This window comes from Acomys minous (genome assembly GCF_964271855.1).
Source record: "Acomys minous genome assembly, chromosome: 11".
NCBI classification, from domain to species: domain Eukaryota; kingdom Metazoa; phylum Chordata; class Mammalia; order Rodentia; family Muridae; genus Acomys; species Acomys minous.
In genome coordinates this window covers 32,011,379-32,030,727 of record NC_140492.1, presented here as the reverse complement: position 1 = coordinate 32,030,727, position 19,349 = coordinate 32,011,379, and the positions used below count along the sequence as shown (strand labels likewise).

At 35.4% G+C, this 19,349-nt stretch overlaps 1 protein-coding gene across 3 annotated transcripts in view; it reads right to left on the bottom strand.

Annotated features, from left to right (window-relative positions):
• EPHA3 (EPH receptor A3) overlaps positions 1-19,349 on the bottom strand; it is a 320,902-nt gene that overhangs the window by 46,654 nt on the left and 254,899 nt on the right. For 2 of the 3 annotated variants that reach the window (XM_084802235.1, XM_084802237.1), the window contains 6 exons: positions 12,949-13,073; positions 10,993-11,155; positions 8,136-8,238; positions 6,934-7,001; positions 2,851-2,976; positions 257-442 (listed from right to left, as the gene is read on the bottom strand). In XM_084802235.1, the coding sequence (XP_084658361.1) occupies positions 257-442; positions 2,851-2,976; positions 6,934-7,001; positions 8,136-8,238; positions 10,993-11,155; positions 12,949-13,073 (771 nt within the window). The remainder of the gene's footprint in view (positions 1-256; positions 443-2,850; positions 2,977-6,933; positions 7,002-8,135; positions 8,239-10,992; positions 11,156-12,948; positions 13,074-19,349) is intronic. The other variant, XM_084802236.1, reaches the window with a different exon arrangement.

The following is a 19,349-nucleotide window of genomic DNA, read 5'->3' as shown; positions in this document are numbered from 1 at the left end:
CCTTCCACTCTGCAAACAAGATTGTCCTCCTTAATTCTCTTCAAACAATCTTTTAATCAACTGACTAAAGGCAGGACAAAGGTCTCTGTGATATACAGCACCGCTGCCATTTATATATTGCCAGAAAATGTATGTTTATCCTCAACAGAATTTAGTTAGAACCAAGCTACTTGGGATATCAAAATCCTTCAATGATTTTGAGTTTATGCAATATCTCCTCAGCATAAACAAAAGCAGGCCTTGTGATTTTACTTACTTTTAGTGACAACTCCTTCCAGTCGGATGATGTTGGGGTGGTCAAACTGTCCCATGATGCTGGCTTCTCCCAGGAAGTCTCTCCTTTGCTTCTCTGTGTAGCCTACTTTCAGAGTCTTAATGGCCACAGAAATCTCTTTTTTTGAAGGAAGTTTTAAGCGGCCACTGCAAACTTCTCCAAATTCGCCTGTTAGAATATGAAAAAGCAATAAAAAAAATATAATGAAACATTAAAATTCTGTGAGTCTGAGAAGATAGCTGATTGGGCAAAACATGAAGTCCCGAGTCAGCAACCCCAGCTCCCAGGCAAAAGCCAGGTATAGTGATGCATGTCTTCAACCTCCGTGCTGGGTGGGGACAGAGACAGGGCTTGTTGGTCATTGAGTTTATACGCAGCTATGAGCTTCAGGTTTAGTGAGAGACTATATACTCTCTCAACAACAACAAAAACAAAACAGAGTTCAATAGAGGAAAATATCCAGGGCTTACTACTGCCTTCAATGCGTACAAGCATATGTGATTGCACCTACACACACACACACACACACACACACACACACACACACACACACACATGCTCCAAAATCATCAAAGCAGAGCAATGGTTTGTTTTAAATAATTCAATTAAAATCTATGTGTTTGGACTTCCAAGGTATATTCTATAAGCTCAATTAATTTTTTGAAGATGGCAATGCAAACTTGACTTTAAAAAGTCTCAGGATATTCATGAACCTTCAGAGAAACTCTACGTGGTTTAAGTCACCACATCAGGAAAATGAAAGTGGAAAACTGAGAGAAGCATCTACCAGAGTTTCCATTCCGTGTTCTAAAAAGCTAGCATTATTTCAGGGTTATCAATGGGCCAGCACAGATATTAAGCTTGAACATTAGATTAATTTCAGATGTTTGAAGCGATTCTGTTTTTACAGTGAGGGCCAAACTGGCTATAGACTTATGCTCACTGAAAATAAGAGGGTAAGCATCTGCTACCAATTCATTTTATTGGAGGATTGGTTTGTTGTATCATTGACACACTAGCTATAAAGTTCTCTAGGCTTCTGGGAGGAGAACAACAATACAACACTATCAAATGAAATGGAACCAGTTTTATCTAAAGCTCACTGGTAGAAATATCTTCTTAGACTTGATGTTCTCAATAAAGCTGCCTTAATCTGCAAATGATCTAAAATTATTGAAATACCTCTGAGTTTTAAAGCTTTCCAATATTGATAAAAAAAAATGTCCTTGAGCTATTAGGACCCTATAGGATTACTGATAAGATTTACCTATCACTTTTCCAGTAGGTGCTGAACTTCCTCAGAGCACGAGCCCTTTACATAGTCTTCGCTGACTCTATTGCAGCCATGATTGCTGCAAACTAGTGCCACCCACAGAATGTCTTTTCCCATTATTGTACAGACTATTAGGTCTGTATTGCATCACACTTTAACATCAACCTTGTAGTAACCAACTAGGGGTTAATGCTGAAGTGTTTTTTGATTAACGGTATGCTAGGTTTGTCTGCTTATAGTCTTACATTGCTAGGAGTTTTCTGAGTAGGGTGGCTGGAGAGAAGTGAGATAAACTTTGGCTTACTTATTTGTTTTTGTTTGGTTGGTTTTGTTTTTGTTTTGTTTTGTGTTTTTCGTCAAAGGAATGGTCTGACCTACCAAAATAGAGGAATATCCTGTTGATTACCAGCTACATCTCAACAAATTGTTTGCACTTTCTTTAAGACGTTTCAACCTCCCCTGACTTCACGTTATTTTTTGGAATACAGTCTCTATTACTTCCAAAGAAATAACTCGTGCTACGCCTTGACAAAGCCAGTTAAACTCCAAAATAAAAGATGCAAATATTTCTCACATATTTTTCAAGTAGGAACAGTGATGCGGATGTCATGAAATCTAACAGACTTCAGAATGAACAAGGTAGAACTAACCCTTGCTTATGAGGATTAGCAAAAACTATAGTGTTCCTTGTGGATGGGGGGAATAAAGGAATAACATTTGAGAAATCAACTGATTTCCTAAACTCAAATTAGAATATGTAACTACAAATGTGGAGATAATAGGAGAAAGAGAAATTTTGCTATAACTTAGAATGCAAAACAAGAATAAGAGTTTATCTCCTTTCATGTCAAATGTGTAAGCCTTTTCTTTTTTGATTGTTGGTTTTTTTTATTTGAAAGACACTTTTAAAATAAAAAAAAATCAAGATTTATAATTACTACTTTTGTTTATAGCGAGACTCACTTTTATCCTGCTGTCCTCATTTAGTCAATAGCTTTGTGACACATGATCAGCTTTTAGCCACTGCTACTGCTGTCCCTGGAATTCCATAAATAAAAGGCAGCCGTGGCCTGAGAGACTGTAAGTCTGGCACCTTTGAAATCATTACATTCCATTAAATGGTGCATTTATTTATTGCTTGCCTTTGATCATGAAATCAGAAAATGCCTGTCTCCATAGCAATTCACTTACGTCTCAAAAGGTGAATAAGCTCATGCTCCTCATGTAGCAATTTTACTGCTAGATGGAAACTCAGGATTAGCAGCTTTTTTGTTCATAGAAGAGCTATTGGCACATTAGTTACCTGCTCCTACAACCTTGTCGATGGATATGTTGGTGGCATCCAACTCCTTCGCGAACTCATGAACTGCTTGTGTAGGGTCCTCATAGGTATGTGGATCAACATATGTCCTGAGACCTGGAAGTTTTACTATGAAAAAAGAAAAAAAATGTTCTTACTGAGCAAAGTTCTTGACTTTAGTCATTGAAAAGCTATCACATTAATTTGTAGTGATCTCTGGTCTGATCTATACCATTAAAAAAAATCTGATAGAGATGTTGTACTAAGTGTAAAGAAAGAAATAAAAATTTGTCCACATCATAACATAAAGAGGATGCACACGAAGGGATTTTCTCTGCTAAAATACTGGGAGAGGAGACTGAAATGCAGACATCAAGGACAATGACAAGAGCAGGAGTCAGCACTGTAATTTCTACCATCAGCCATCATGCCACTGTGCTAGGAAACATCTCTGACTGAGAGGCACCAGAATAGTAAGTGTCTGTTAAGGTGTACCATCTGACAGTAAATCAAAATACATGGATATGCTCAGGAATCAGAAGAGAGGTTTAAGTATAAAGTAATAAAAATATTAAAAAATCCCAGAACATTTCCTATACTATTGTAAGTATGCTGCTTTATTTATTCATAAATAACTTCACCCCTCAGAATTGAAATATGAGGTTTAAGCTATATAGTTAATGTGCGTTCCAGCATACTATAAGTGGCCTGAAATCACATGTGACTTTCTACATAATCAAAAGCAACAGAAATGTTGTCTATGAGCTTGATTGTTAGGCTGAGAAACTCTCTCAAGCACAAGTCATACATGTAATTTCATGCTATATTTATTTATTCAGATAATAAATAAAAGATCAGGGAATCCAGAGGTAAATCTTTTCTATTTCACTTAGTTTCATGAAATTCCTCTCATTTGGGAAAACAAGATCACATTAAGGAAAAATTGTAATGTTCAAACAATCTTTCTCCAAAAGAAAATGTTTTAAATAAGAACCTAAGGTAAAGCCATGAACACACTCTAACATCAAGGATTGAAAATTTGTTAACATTATAGATGATTTTAATTTTGGTCACATTGATCACATTGGTTTGATATGAACAACATTTGCTTAAGAGATACTTTTGTTTGTTTGTTTGTTACTTCAGTCTCTCTTAAAGGTTAAAGGACATTTTTCTTTTATGGAAAAAAAGAAAAGAAAAGAAAGCTAGACATGGTAATTTCCAAAAATTACTTTATAATTGACACATCTCATTTACAAAAGAATAACTAACAGTTCAGTGGCCCAATAGGCACTTGAGGTTTATTTTTTTTTTTTTATTTTTTAGAGAATTAAATAATAATAATAAATAGATAGATGTCCTCAAGGTAAGCCTTCAGGACAGTGGAACCTTGTGCCTTTTCCTTAAGGTCGATGAATTTCATGAAACATTTATTCTTTTCTGTAAAAACAGATGGTGGATTAATCCTTTAACATAAGGATTTATTCTTCTTAATAATAAACTAATGCATCTCACAGCATCAGTAGTATCAAGACTAAGAATTGTGCCTATGGAAAGTTATTATACATTTTTTGGTTTGGGAACTCCTAAGTTATTCAAATATTCTAGGAAGTAAATAGGTGTTAGAATCTTTTAATTTTAGTCAGTTTGTTTACATTTAAATCCTCAACTTAAATTACTTATTCTCAGGTATATTTTGATCTGCCTCTACTTTTGAATAAAAAAGGAAGCTAGAATTCCTGTTTCAGAAAGAAAATAACATTTTCACCTTGATGTAAAATTAAATAATTTTGTTAAATAATTATAAATCTTTGACCTTTTTAAATTTGAAGAATAAAGCTCATTTTAGTGAGAGTTTCTGGTATTAAAATTTATAAAAATGTGAAATATTTGGTGAAATGCAATGTCTTGAAATTAAAAAATATGTAATAGTGTTTTTAAAAAGTCCTCAATTGAGTTTTTAATGTCAGCCACGGAGAAAAATAGGCACTACTAAATAATAGTGGTTGCATAATGATTCTCCCCTCATAATCAATCACATTCACTTCTACTAGTTAGCATAAAGTAAATTGATTTTCCATTCACCTGACATTTGTGAAAAATTATAAATATAAACACATCCCCATGAAGAAAATGGTCTGTTCACTAGGGACTTTGGCTGCTGATTTTTAACTGTTCACCCCTGATGTTCTGGGAACCAGGAGGTTTGGGCTGCAAAGAAAGTAATCCCTTCACACCAATAATTAAGGGCACCATACAGAGTCACTGGGCTCTGCCATGAAAACCAGATAATAAACACGTGCACACGTGTTAAGCTGTGCTACTTTACAACTCATTCTGTGCAAACACAAAAATTTACATTTCCATTTTGCCAGCATGAGTTGCCCTAAAGACAGAGAAAAAAATGTCCCGGCAAAGAGAGCAAGGAGACAGGATCTTAAGAGGTAAAACACATTGCTTTTCTTTTGAAGCAACATTATAGGATTTGTAACAAGACTTGGGGGAATAGTTCATAGCTAGAGCTTTTTAAAGAAATACCAAATAAATGGTCTGAAATAAACCAGCTGTAGTATTGAGAGGCAGAAAGTCTATGACATGCATATAACTAGCTTTACAGTTTTAAAACTTGAGATATATGCATTTCTTTTTTTAAAACTTGTTTATTGTAAGGATATGGGGCATTGAAAAAAATTAAAACTTGGCTGAAAAAACAAGAGCAAATTGCTAGAACATGCATAGAGTTGGGGACAGATAAGGCTGTGATTCCTATAAATCATCTAAGTCTGCACGGTCCAGTATAGAAAGTATTCACACCAAGCATCCAGCTCTTAAGATGGTTTCAGTTCACAAGAAGAGATTTCCCCAATTTAGTCAGACTATGAAAAAAACGTAAGCCTGCTCTTCTATAATTTGATAACTCATTAAAAGATTATTAGGTAAATTAATTCACCTGGGTTGGAGTAACTTGCATAATTGTGACATTTAATTCAGGTAAAGTTTTAGTGTTTTATCATGAAATGAATTATTTTATTACAACTTTACAATGAATCTAATGAAACCTATTGCTTCTGCAAACTCTTGTACTGCTTCCATACATCCACTTACATTGTCATAAACATTCTTTTCTCTGTATTTTCAACATCTTGTTTTCTCTCTACATGTGAACTAGGATATACACTTTTATCTGAATTTTAACCAAAATGATATTTTTTAGATGTAGAAATAGTAGTTTATAGGAAGCATTGTGTCTTTCTAAAGATAGTTTTAAAGAGCGCTGGCAAATGCTGAAGTAATTATTGCTTGCAAGACTTTCTTATTAGTCCTTCAGAGATAGTTCAGAGCAGTGAGCATCAGTCTGGTCTCTTTGCTAACTTGTAGGAGACCTTGCTACTCCTCTGAAGGTTATTGGTTTGTACTTGCTACTCTGAATGAAGCTAGGGTTTGGAAGTGCAGACACGTAGAATGATTTATTTCACCGGGGGAATAAAATGTCTATCTTTTTGTTAGATGCAAAAGCTTTGTTACTTAAAAGTGTATTTATTTTAAAACTATTAATAGAGTTTAAATTGTTTGATATAGATGTGGGGAGGGCAAATATTGTCTTTCCTACCAATTAGATGACATGTAAATTAAAAATAAACAGTTAATTCTAAAAGCTCTTTCCTGGTTGGTAGACCAAATGGAGTAAGGAGTTTCACATAAGCAGTGGTTGTTTATATTTTCTTGGCAGGCAAGAGAGAGGAAATGCTCCTATTTAGATTTCAGCAGAGGAATAATAGTGAGGAGGTTGAAGATATGCCTTGATTTTAGCCACTCAGAGCTGACTTCAGTTCTTAGGACTCATCACAGAGACTGCCTGAACCTAAAACCACAGGCTACCCTTCACTTTAAGTATGTTGAAACACAGCCATGGACAATTTGTTTAATGTAGAGCCTTGGGTTTCCTCCTCTTTCTAAAATAAATTTAATTTGCTCGTTTTTCTCCAAGAAGACTATCTTATAGTTTCTTTTGTCAATGAGAAGTTACTCAATCATAAGTCAATAACTGCTAAAGACAACACATTAAAACAACATTTAGAAACTCACAGTGCCCATTCCCAAAGTGAAGTCGCTTCTCGTCTGAACTATGTTTTGACTTGTGATAGCCACAGAACCTAGAGGCAAAGGAAGGAGATATAAGTTCAGTATGTATGCTCAGAGTATGTAAAGCCCCCCAAATAAAGCTTTCCCCTGAAACAATCCAGTGACGTAGTGAATGCTTACTAGCATTGTATTATACTTTTTCTCGGGAGCCTGGAAGGCTGCCTAACGAGAAAATACATAGAATTCCCTCCCCACTGAGCAGACACCTCCAGTGCAGCCTTTAAAATGGCCTTAGAATGTGTTTATAGTATTTTTTTAACAACTAGGGTTGGAATGAATAAAGGGTAAAGTCTTCATCGGTAATGAGTGCTGTGCCCTGTTACCAGTGTTTGGGGGTGTGAAAGTGTCAAGGAAATCTGGGGCTATTTGAAGAATGAGGGGATAATTGGAAAAATAAGGTGGAAACTAGGAGTGGGGTCAAAAGTGAAGTGGTTTGAGTTAGAGGGTGAGGGTAAGAATTAATGGAGATCAGGGACTTTGTTGTGAGTCTGTGTTTCCTAGTAATGTCAGAAGCTACATGTCTTACCAACATGACCGCCTAAATGTTAGCTGAGCAAGGACAACAACAGTAGACGTGCTAAAGTAGACAGTGGTGCCCAGGGGGCATCAACACTCCTGAAACATCTACAGGCAAGCAGAGAGTGCCGAGAGCTGGAGGAACAGTCTTCCCAAGGGAAGAGCACACAGATTGGTCTCCTAACACCAAACTAAGCCTTGAAAACATGCATACAAGTAACATAGTATAGAATAGTCAGGTTTCACTTGGGAATATGTGTGTGTATACATATACATATACATATACATATACATATACATATACATATACATATACATATAAGCACGTAGTAACAATGAGACAAAAGAGGCCATGAATTTGACAGAGAACAAAGAGGTGGTTACGAGAGGCTCTGGAAGAGAAGAAGGGAAGGATGAAATGTTGAAAACATATTATAATCTCAAAAATTAAAAAAAAATATTAATGGAGAAATAAAAAAAACGAAAGGTAAAAGAAAATAAAAGGATCTAGAACGTAAATAATGTCATTTGTTGAGACTTCTTTGAGTGCACAGTGTTCAGATTCTAAAGCAACTTGGGGCAACGAAGAAGCCACAGCTAAGATCAACAGTTCAGCAAACTAAGCTCACCTCCCAATCAGAACGTAAGTGACAACAGTGAGGACAATGATGGCCACTGCTGCTGAAATAGCAATCATCACCACATGGCTGTTCTCACCAGAGATGGAGAAAGCTGCGAGGAGGAAGGAAAGACATAACAGAACAAACATTACCAGCAAGACTGACAGCTACATGGCAGTGGTTATAAATTCATCCTGAACACTGATTTTTTTATCGGAGATGTAGCTTAATCTAATAGTGAAGGAATTCGCCGTATTTAAAACAAAAGACACACTTTGCATAACTTTTATGAAATTTCTCATTAAAGGAAATATGGTTCAGTGATAAATTACTCTCAACGTTACTCGAGGGCCTACATGTGAAATGTGCTGGACTGTTTTTATCTGTCCACATTGGCAAGAAACTCATCGGATACATCAGAAGTCACTGGCTGAACACAGTGAACAGGTAAGGGTTCCTAGTAAGAAACCAAGTGATCTTTGGAAGAATCTTCTTTTGAATCTGATGTGTCTATTTATTGTCAAAGGGAATTTTCATTTACAGAAGTATAGATAAAGCTGGAGGATATTGTACTAAGCGAAATAAGCCAGTCAAAGAACAAATATTTCATGCTCTCACACACAAGAGGGATCTAATAAAAATCAGACTTATGAAGTAATATGACTAATTTTAATATAAATATAAACATTATATAGTACTTGCTAAGTATATACAATTATTATTTTGTCAGCTTCAACAACAATTTAAACACAGAAAAGTCATGAAATGCTGATTTGTTTGCCCCACATCACCAACAAATGCCACTGTGTTTCCTGTCTTTATAAAGAGACCCATCACTAATTAATTAATTAATTCAGAAGGGAGGCAAGTAGAAATGACTTTAATGTCAAATCTACACAACTTTCAGGTTTTATGTAGCTGTCATCTGAAAAGTCTTTTGCTTCTTGAAATAGGTGTAAAAACTCAAGGCAATAAGGTGTCATTGTATTACGTTGTAGAACTGAACTTCCAGGAACAGGCATAAAAGGATGAGGCTCTGAAATCCTGCTCTTACTCATCAGTTTATATCACAAGAGAGTACACTTGCTTTCTGTTCTTGTATGCATTTATAAGTTTGAAATGATAACTTGTAATCATTTCCAAAGAAGACATTTTGATACTCTGAAATATGGCTCATACAAATGCACAAAAGTTTAGAACCTCTAATGTCATTTTGCAATTACTTTCTTTGTTGTCATCTAAGATTTTCAATTCATTTTCAGCTTTGTTCACATAGACTCAATTACGTTGTTTATGTCTTTAGAGAGGAATTTCTTCATGCCTATTTTCTCACAAGGGGGTAAGGAGAGTTTCTTAAAGGTAGATTTGGGTGTTTGTGGATGACGGCTTTCTTAAGTACAACTGTCAATGGATCCCCCGTGAACGAGTGGCATCTAAGGGCAAGAAAGCCCAGCACCTTGACAAAACTGGAGTTCATCATCCTAAGCAGCACTGCTGCTTGGTCAGAAGTTTTTTTTTATAAAGCATTTACTTATCATTTTGACTTCAACATTTTTATCATTTTTATTAGTCCTGTGCATTCTTACTAAGCATAAATTTATCATCATACTGGTAATAATGTGATTTCACAGTTGGACAAAAATATTTTGAAAATAGAAAATGAAAGTGCCAGAGAAAATGGCAAATTAGAATGGTCAGAACAGATTACAAGGTTTCTCTTCAGTAGAGTTCTGAGCCTCGGAGCCGTTTCTAGGATAATCTTGGTCTCATTGGTGTGGACCATGGATCATCTCTGAGGACTTTCTTCATAATTGTGGCTTTGGCTGTATTAAACTTTTCATGGCATATGCATTTTTCTATTGTAACTAAAATGACACATATTCATTAGAATTAACTAATAATCTCTTATAAAATGGTTAATATAATTAAATTTCATTAGTCCATGAGATCTTACCCACACAATACACTAACAACATTTGTCCTATGAACAATTTTGTTTACATATCCTTCACTGCTTTCACACACACACACACACACACACACACACACACACACACACACACGCAGGCATAAACACATATATACATATGTTCAAATTTCCTTTTAATTAATTTTACTGTTGTTATTATGTTAAATAAATTTCACTTCTATTTATTTTATATTAGCACCATATTAATGACCAGTACCCTTTTAATAACTGTATTATAGCAGAGGGCTTTTAAAATAAGAAACATATACACTTCAAGAAAATTAAAGTTATTGAGAGAGTGTTCGCCAATTTTAGATAAAATTTTCCACCTTTCAATGGAATGGAAAAATTGTTGTAATTGTTATGGATATAAATGAAGCTATTTGCAAACGTTTAATATTTTAAATTCCTATTCTCTAGCTTATATGTATTGGATATATTAAGGATTAAAACAAAAGTAATGTGAAAGTTGTCAGTTGTTAATTAAACAAAATCATGTACTCATTGTACTAAGAATTAGAACAAAATTAAGAAACTCATGGATCAGTAAGTTTCTTTTATGGAGTTTATTAAATTATGCAATGAACTTATAATATCTGGTCTGGCAGGCACTAGCAGCATGGTATCACATCAAACAATGTTCCTCTAAAACAGTTTCTGACTGATAAAAAAATACTAAGCATTTCATAAATTAGAATAAAATTAATTTATATGAGAGAGAAGGCCCCAGATATACATCCGCATCAATATGAAACCACATACCCAAGAACAGGCAATCTTTTAAACATCTTCTCAATACACCTCCAATGCATGACTTTTGGTTAATGTTGAGAACAAATCATCAGCCATTTTATAATGCAACACCCCACTTTTATAGTAAACTTAAGTAATACATACAGTCTGGACTAGTCTCAAACTCAAACTTGCGGCTGTTGGTTCCATATCCTGCTGCTGTCCGAGCTCGGATTTGGAATACATAAGTAGTATCTGGCTTGAGGCTACTGATAGTAACATTTGTGCCTCTTGCCCTCAAAATGGTATAACTTGTCTCTTGTTCCTGCTTTGAAGTAAAGAAAAAAAAATCATGTCAACATCAAAACTTTATAATACTATTGTAGTAAGATTCTTTATTTTTTGTCGAAAAGTATAAAGTGCAAGTCACATTAGTTATTTCATTCTTTGGGTACAAATAACCAAACTGTCTAATTTGTATGGGATGATTTTTCTCCTGCACAGAAAGCAGGAAAGAATACGCTTCATCCTTTCAAATCACCTAATATCCATATGAAAGTAACATCTTTGCAAAATCAAAGCTGAAAAAAATCCTTCAAAGTAATTCCAAGATTAAACATAAAAAAATACATCTTCTGAGTTAAACTAAAGAGAAATATCCCATAAATATCCAATAGGAAATATTTATATTTGCCTTAGTCTTAAAAATATTAAAAATAATCTATTTTAATAGCATATATTACTTATCTCAATGTAAATACATTTACAATAAACTTAATATGACTCACTATAATTGACTAGATTTTAAAAATTTGAACATCATCACATCAAAATCTAGAATTATTTCCCAAACACAGCTTCCTCTAGAAGGTTTGAGTGGCACATTAAAGTTCCTCGCATCAAATACTGTTTAAAAAGAGACTATATGTAGAAGTTTATTTTCCTTCTAGAATATGTTCTTGTGGTAATTAGATGCTTCTTTTTGCCTTCCTTTCCTGTGAGTGTTCACATGCATGGGAACATACAGTAGCCAAGAGGTTGACAGTGAGTGTCTTCCTCAACTGCTTGCCAGCTCATCTATGAGATAGGATTCTAACTAAGCATGGAGCTAGTTGATTGGCTAAATGAGCTGGCCGACAAACCGTAGGTACCCAGCTGTACCCACCTCCCTCTTTTGAAGGGATTACTGTTACACTCCTACACCTGGGTTTTTATGTGTTATTAGGGATCTGAACTCTGGTCCTTATCCTTATACAGCAAACTGTTGAACAAATAAACCATCTTCCTAACCCCTAATTACAGATACTCATTACCTAAAGATGTTGATGAGATGACTTTTGAGCTACTACAATGAGGAACAAAGTGGATTTGTTTTTACATCATTAATTTACTCATGAAAGCATCATTACTCTCATATTCAGAATCGGGCCCTGTTTATTTCCATTAGCAAAATTAGGACAACAGAATATAGATCTTTTGGGAAAAGTTTTATTAAAATATTAAAAAATATTTATTTGGTAATAATATTTTTTAATTTTAAAATTTTTATAATTTATTCAGATCATCCAGAACATAATCTCCTTGCTTATATCTTCCCATTTTCACCTTTCCTCCTTCTTTTGCCCTATTCCCCTCCCCTAGACCTCTAACAGGAGGGAATTCATGTTTGCATACTAAAATAAGTATATGTATGTGTGTATGTGTGTCAATAGTCTTAATATTAAATTTATGTATGCACAAATTTTTAAGTGCCTAAAATTTTTATTCTCTATTACATAATATTATTAAAAACGATGTGCATCTGCTGAACGAGGAACCACTGAAAATGCCAACATAGCAGGAGTTTGATAGGAACAGACTTGAATGCCATGTCTATTGTCATTAGTCACCGGCTTACATTTGGAAGTGGCATCTCTGATGTTACTATTTGTTGTAGAATAGAGAGGAATTGACAAAATGATTTCTGAATTTCTGCTACCAAAAAAATCAGAGAGGTCACATGACCAGGTTATAAACAGGGCTCTACCACACATAAGCAAGCAAGTTATTTGCAAGATCATAGCTGGTGAGATAATAGGGTGTTCCCCTACCCAATCCAACCCTTCAACATCCTTTCCCCACCTTTTCATAGTATTTGACCTCATAGTCCAGTATAATTCCATTTGGATGTTCAGGTTCTTGCCAAGATAAAGAAATGCTGTTTCTGGAGGTCCGATCTTTCTTAATTGTCACAACAGGTGATGGGGCTGTAAACAGATAAAGGGAGGAAAGAGTGGGTGGGTGGGGTGTAAAAACACAGAGAGAAGGCAAGAAGCACAGGAAGGCTACCATTGCTCTAATCTTTGGCAAGAAAGCCCCTTTTCCATTTCCAAGGCTCTGGAGTATTGCTCTGGCCTCCTGTGCTGCTCCAGCAGCTGGGGTGCAGCCCTGATGCATGAAAGCCCATGGAAAATGAGCTGAAAATTTCTGCTGTTAGTGGACTAGTGGCAAGTGAGCAGATGTTTTCAACCCGCTACTATAATGTAAGCAGTGAAATATACTTGATGTATTAAAACATGGAACTAAACATCAGGACTACCTATTTGTTATAATGTTCCAAAGTTATTAATGCCAGATTCTTCAGCTCATTGATAACATTTTCATGTGCAACTCTGGAAGTGGACTGGAATCCATTACGCTCAAGGAGTCCCACGACATCCATAGGTAATGGTAATATTTAGTGTATTATATATTGAATATGATACATAGCATATTACAATAGCGCTTGACAAACAGAAATCTCATGGACAAGAATACACATACAGAAAACAATATTCTACTTTAAAATTTTCACTTTTAATAAATATTTAATAAAAATACAAAGAGATTGCTATGTTTTAGATATGCAGAGGTGTTTTGTGATATGTTATTTAATGGTGATTCTACATATGCCATTCACATCATGAAATGGAAATAGAAACCCATCTATGTCGACGAGATATAAAACAGGTATCTTTATTTCTACATAAGATGAGATATATTTAAAGTGATTTCTTACTTAGAATCTTTTTTTTTTTTTTTTTTACAAAAAAGAAAAAAAATACACCCTGTCCATTCAGGTACTTATTTCAAGTCCTAGTTCAATGGATACCTGAAACGCCACCTTATTAATAGAATGGTGCTCTGCCTAATGGAATATAAGCACCAAACAAAAGTTCAGGAAGTTTTAGATTAATTATCCACTGAAGTTCTTTTACAATGAAAAAGGTCATTTTAAATGATTTTTAGCAAAATTTAGCTTTCTATAACATCAGTTTTTTCCAGAACTCTTATTTATCCAGGTCTACAAAATGGTACTATTTTATTTTTTTTTCATTTATTAGTTCACTTAACTCTAAAAAGGAAACTTGTTCTCACACATTCTTTGATTATCTCTCTATATAATTTGAGTCAAAACTAAGCAAATGCTTGACTGATTTTATTTGCTTCTGACTTCTTAAAACAGTATTTTTTAAAATCATTCAAGAGCAACCAGTGTTGTTGGGTCTAAATTTCTGAATGAAATTCAATATCTATCATATTTCATCTCTATTAACTTAACTCCTTTATCTTGATCTAAAAAGATCTTATCACCTAACCAACTAAACTTTATTGTATGACTAAACTATCTGTTCTTCAACACTCCTAATAAAATAAATATATATGGTAATAAATAAATTTATTAATTAGTTCCTATTTAAATATAAAAAAGAGCGACCAGTATAGAGCTTTTCTGTTGTTATAACTTGGTTAGTTTAGCTGTTTGAGATGCTCCAAACCATTGCAATTGTATTAACAAATGATAAAAAAGAAACCACAAATTCTTAGCAATTCTTACAAACCCAAACAGTAATTAAAGAGTTATCTGTCTTCCCACAGCAGTGAACATCACGAGGGGCCATATTGGTTTTTAATTAGATGTTTCTGTAGTCGCCACATGACACCTTTTATTTCCAATTACTCATTCCAACTGTTGCTGTGTCTAAGTGCCTCTTGTGTTTATTTCTTTCCTGATAATAAAGATTCTTCCACTGCTCATTGCTTGTCCCACTTTAGTGAGCCTCCATTGCAATCCATATCCACCCCCCTCTTTTTCTTGTTTGTAAGATCCCGACCTTAACGTTTGTTGTAATTAAAGCAGTCCTGTTCCAAGTGGCCTGGGAATAACGTTGCTTTCTGTTTGTTTGCTTTTTTTGTTTTGTTTTGTTTTGCTAAGGAAAAATATAGGTTTTACTTTTTAGATGAAAGCATCAGATTCTCTTCTTATTTTTATATTTATTTTCTAATTAAGGAATAGGCATCACTGTGTGGGAGTGAGGTGGGGAGGGGAAGGAGGGAAGGATCAGTGGTGGGGAGAGCAGTGGTGGGTGACGGGTGGTGGGGTGGGTGAGGCAGGGAGGACCTAGCGAGTGAAGGGATTTCAGTGAGGGAGAATCTCTGGGACATGAGAGGCCCCCTTGGGGTCTATGTGTGTGACTCTAGATGAGATACCTAACAGAAGAGATATAGCATCTGAACTAGCCACTTCCTGTAGCCAGGTGGGACTTCCTGTTGAGGGACGGCAACACCAACCCACCCATTAAACCTTAGACTCAAAATTTGTCCTGCCTACAAGAGGTGTAGGGATAAAGACGGAGCAGAGATTGAGGGAACGACAAACCAATGACTGACCCAATTTGAGACCCACCCCATGGCAGAGCGCCAACACCTGACACTAGTTATGATACTCTTCTATGCTTACAGACAGGAGCCTAGCATAACTGTATTCTCAGAGGCTTCATCCAGCAGCTGATGAAAACAGATGCAGAGACCCATACCCAAACAATACACCGTTTTGTGGAAGAGTGGGAGAAAGGATTCAGGGACCTGGAGGGGTCAAGGACACCACAGGAAGACCTACAGAGTAAACTAACCTGGGCCTTTGGGGGCTCACAGAGACTGAACCACCAACCAAGGAGCTTGCCTATGTCAGACCAAGACCCTCTACACATATGTAGCAAATGCACAGCTTAGTCATCATATGGCTCCCCTAACAGGAGTAGGGGCTATCTGACTCTGCTGCCTGCCTTTGGATCCCTTTTCTCTACCTGGGCTTCCTTGTCTGGCCTCAGTGGGAGAACATGCTCTTAGCTGTGCTGTGACATGAGGATCTAGGATGGGTTGGTATCCCCAGAGACCACCTTGAAGAAGAGGGTAGGATGGGGGTGGCGGTGTGAGGTCAGGACTGGGAGGAGAGAAGGAAGAGAGCTGGGATCAGGCTATAAATTGATTAAATAAATAAAAATTTCAAAAAGATATAGCCATCTTTCAGTGTCAGTTAAATCATTTACCTTTCATGCCTACCCTTTTCTAATATTCTGTTTTAGTTGGAAAATTGGCCTCCTCCCTTACCTTTGCTGCTCTGAAATTGATTTGAAGAAGAACATGTTATTTTCATTATAATTTACATAAACATAGTCAATATTTATAGCAGAAATTGGAAACAGCTATGTTGAAAACTTGAGAATTATTTTCTCTTTACTTATCCTTATACAAAAATGAATTTGTAATCCAACCACTAATAAAAAATATAGCCTGCAATATTCTTGTAACCACATTTTATTCTTATACAAATAATAGAGGAATTTCCACATTTTCTTCTGCTGAAGGAAACCTTTTAACACAGTAACTTTTAATACCTGCTTTCAGAGCATTTCAAAGAAGTTAATGTTGAACCCCTTTTCACTTAAGCACAAGAAGCCTTACGTTTAATTCCATACCGCCGTGAAACTACATTATATTTCATAATAATTAAAATGCACGTCAAGGTAGTTTTGAAAAATAACCAGGTCTAATATTGCTCCTTGTAAATAGCAGAGAGAGAGAGAGGAAAAAAAATTCTGGTCCAGGAAAAGTTGCGATGAGGAGTGTATTAACTTTCTGTACTGAAAGCATTTGTAGGCAGTTTTGGGGGTCTGCCCAAGTTTTACAGCTTCTGAAGTGAGCAAGACTTTGTAACTGTTGGATTTCTTCAAAGGTTTTTGAGTAAGCTGCAGGGCCCCTCTGGACTGTAATAAATAGCCTTTTGTAATCCCACACTTTCTTAAGTTGAGGCAATTGCTTGAAGCTTGTGCCATCTCTATGTTAAATGAACCTTTTCTGATTGCTGCTTTTGGGCCCCTGTTAAGTCATTTGTTCAGCTCTCTAAATACACCCCCCTTCTGCCGGCTGCATTGCTGAACAGTTCAGCCCAGTTCACCAGCTGAAAGCCCATTACTCTTAGCAATAGTCATCAATATTTTAGTATTAATAAATAATTAACATAAATTGTTTTTCTCTCTCCTTGTAAATAATGGTCACACATTACAATATAATGCAGGAAGACAACTTCTATGAATGTTATATTTTACCAATGTTTTTTTTAAAGGTTCTCAGAGAACTTTTAGTTCACATATTAAACTATAATTCTTCCATACTTCCTATATGCTGAAACAATTTATATTACTAATGAAAAAGTGATTTAAATATATTGCTTTAGTTTTCAGGTAAGAATGGTGACTTGTTTTAATTGCTAACTTCCAAATTTGGAAGTTCATTAATTCTCCTGTGTAAATTACACAGCACTGCATTCTGTATTATAGAGTCAGTTTGACTAATTTTCTTCTGATTCCTCTGTTTTTCAAAGCTGTCATTTAGATGAATAAAGGTAATTGTTGCATATGAGGAAAAAAAAAAACACCTAAACTAAAACTGGAGAACTGGAGAAAGCCCCAGATCCCATCTCTAGTATGTGTTTTCCTTAGAACAATGTTGCCTCGAGAAGCTAGTAGTTATTGGAGAACATATTCATACATATGAGTAGGATTTTAATTGTGTCTTTAGCATATACTAAACAAAAGATAATTAAGGTTATTCTCTCATTTATTGGATACTGAGAAATTTAATAAGCTTTGATGCAGGCAACTATTAGTGAATTGGTAGTGTATTTAGAAAAAAGAAAAACAGGTATAGGGAAACTTTAGAAATCAGTGAAGATAAAATTTTTCATTACTATACAATATGTCTTGGTATAGGAAACTGTTTCTCTGGTATTCCTAAGGAAAATAATATGTGAATTTTGCTTTGATGTTATAGGGTACACTAGTAAATGTGTCCTTTATAAAACAAAAGAGGAGAAAGGCATTACAACAATAACATACTTGACTAATAATTATTGACTATATTTACCTATTTTAAAAACACAAAACCACGAGCAAAAGGAAGTAAGGTTGGTGGCGGCTTCTCTGTAACACCTCAGACTGTCTTTCATGAAGCTCTCCTGGATTTATATGTTAGTGAGTAGCAATAAATTCTTAATTTGTGCCACAGTGGATGTGTGCATGGCTCTTTTAGTTCATTAGTCATGAAAATGATAGTTTTTGTCATCATGGCAGGTGACTGGACAGACATTTGCTGGTAGTATGTTCTTATGAAAGCTTATATCTGAGTATTTTCCATTCTGTGTTCTGATGAGACACAACTTTATGGAAATTTGAGGTTGACTGATTCCCTGGATGCTATTCTCCAGGTCCAGTCCAAGCAAAAGAGCGTTTGAGTTGGCAACATGCAGCGTTGGATTCAGGCATGTAACAGAGAGGCAAATAGAACCCATAAGAGTGATAATAGTTGATAACTGAGCTCCAGCGAAACGGTGGAAAAGGACTCTTCCTAAAATATTTTTTTCTTCCTTTATTTGTAGAAGAAAGACAACTATTACAGGGTTAATGTAACCTATGCATTTGAATCCTCTGTGCTGAAATAATAGAAAAATGGTTTATAACAGGGTTCCAAGAGGATTTGCCTGGGAATAAAATCATCCTGTGTGACATGACTGTGTAAGAGACAGGGCATGCTTTCTGTGTGACTTGTGTGAGACCTAATATGAATGCTGGTGCATGCCAAGTCTTCTGACATGTAGGGAGTATGTCCATGATTTGAGCTATGGTGCTTTTCAAGCTGCATGTACTATAATTCTGTAACTAAAATACGGCCCTTCCTCAGAATCAGGAAGTCAAAACTTCAAAATTAAACTCCCTGAGGATCTGGTTTGGTGTGTTTGTTTTTATTGGGACCTTCCTATTTCTGGATTTGGGAATTTCTAATGAATCTCTGAGGTATCTCTGTGGTCAAGAGTTTGTGCAAGTTAAAGTAATAACAAAAAGAGCTCAGTATTTCTTGTCTCACTGAGCCAAGACTTTTAAAAATTATCTCTATGGGAAAATTTCGTGGAGTAAAGGGTTGAAAGATTTTCCTTTTCAGTTTGATGCCTTTCAAATCTTTACTCCTTTAGTTTTCTTTACCATTCATTCATTACAATGCCCACTTAAGAACATTTTTTGCAGTATTTTTCAGATGGGAACTTTTTATTAATTCCAGAAACACTCCTGGGTTTGACTTAGCATAATCTCTCATATCTGAATGTATCACCCGAGCCCACCTCAACTTCCTGGACACTGGTCATTCTCTGCAATTTCCCCATTTGGTCA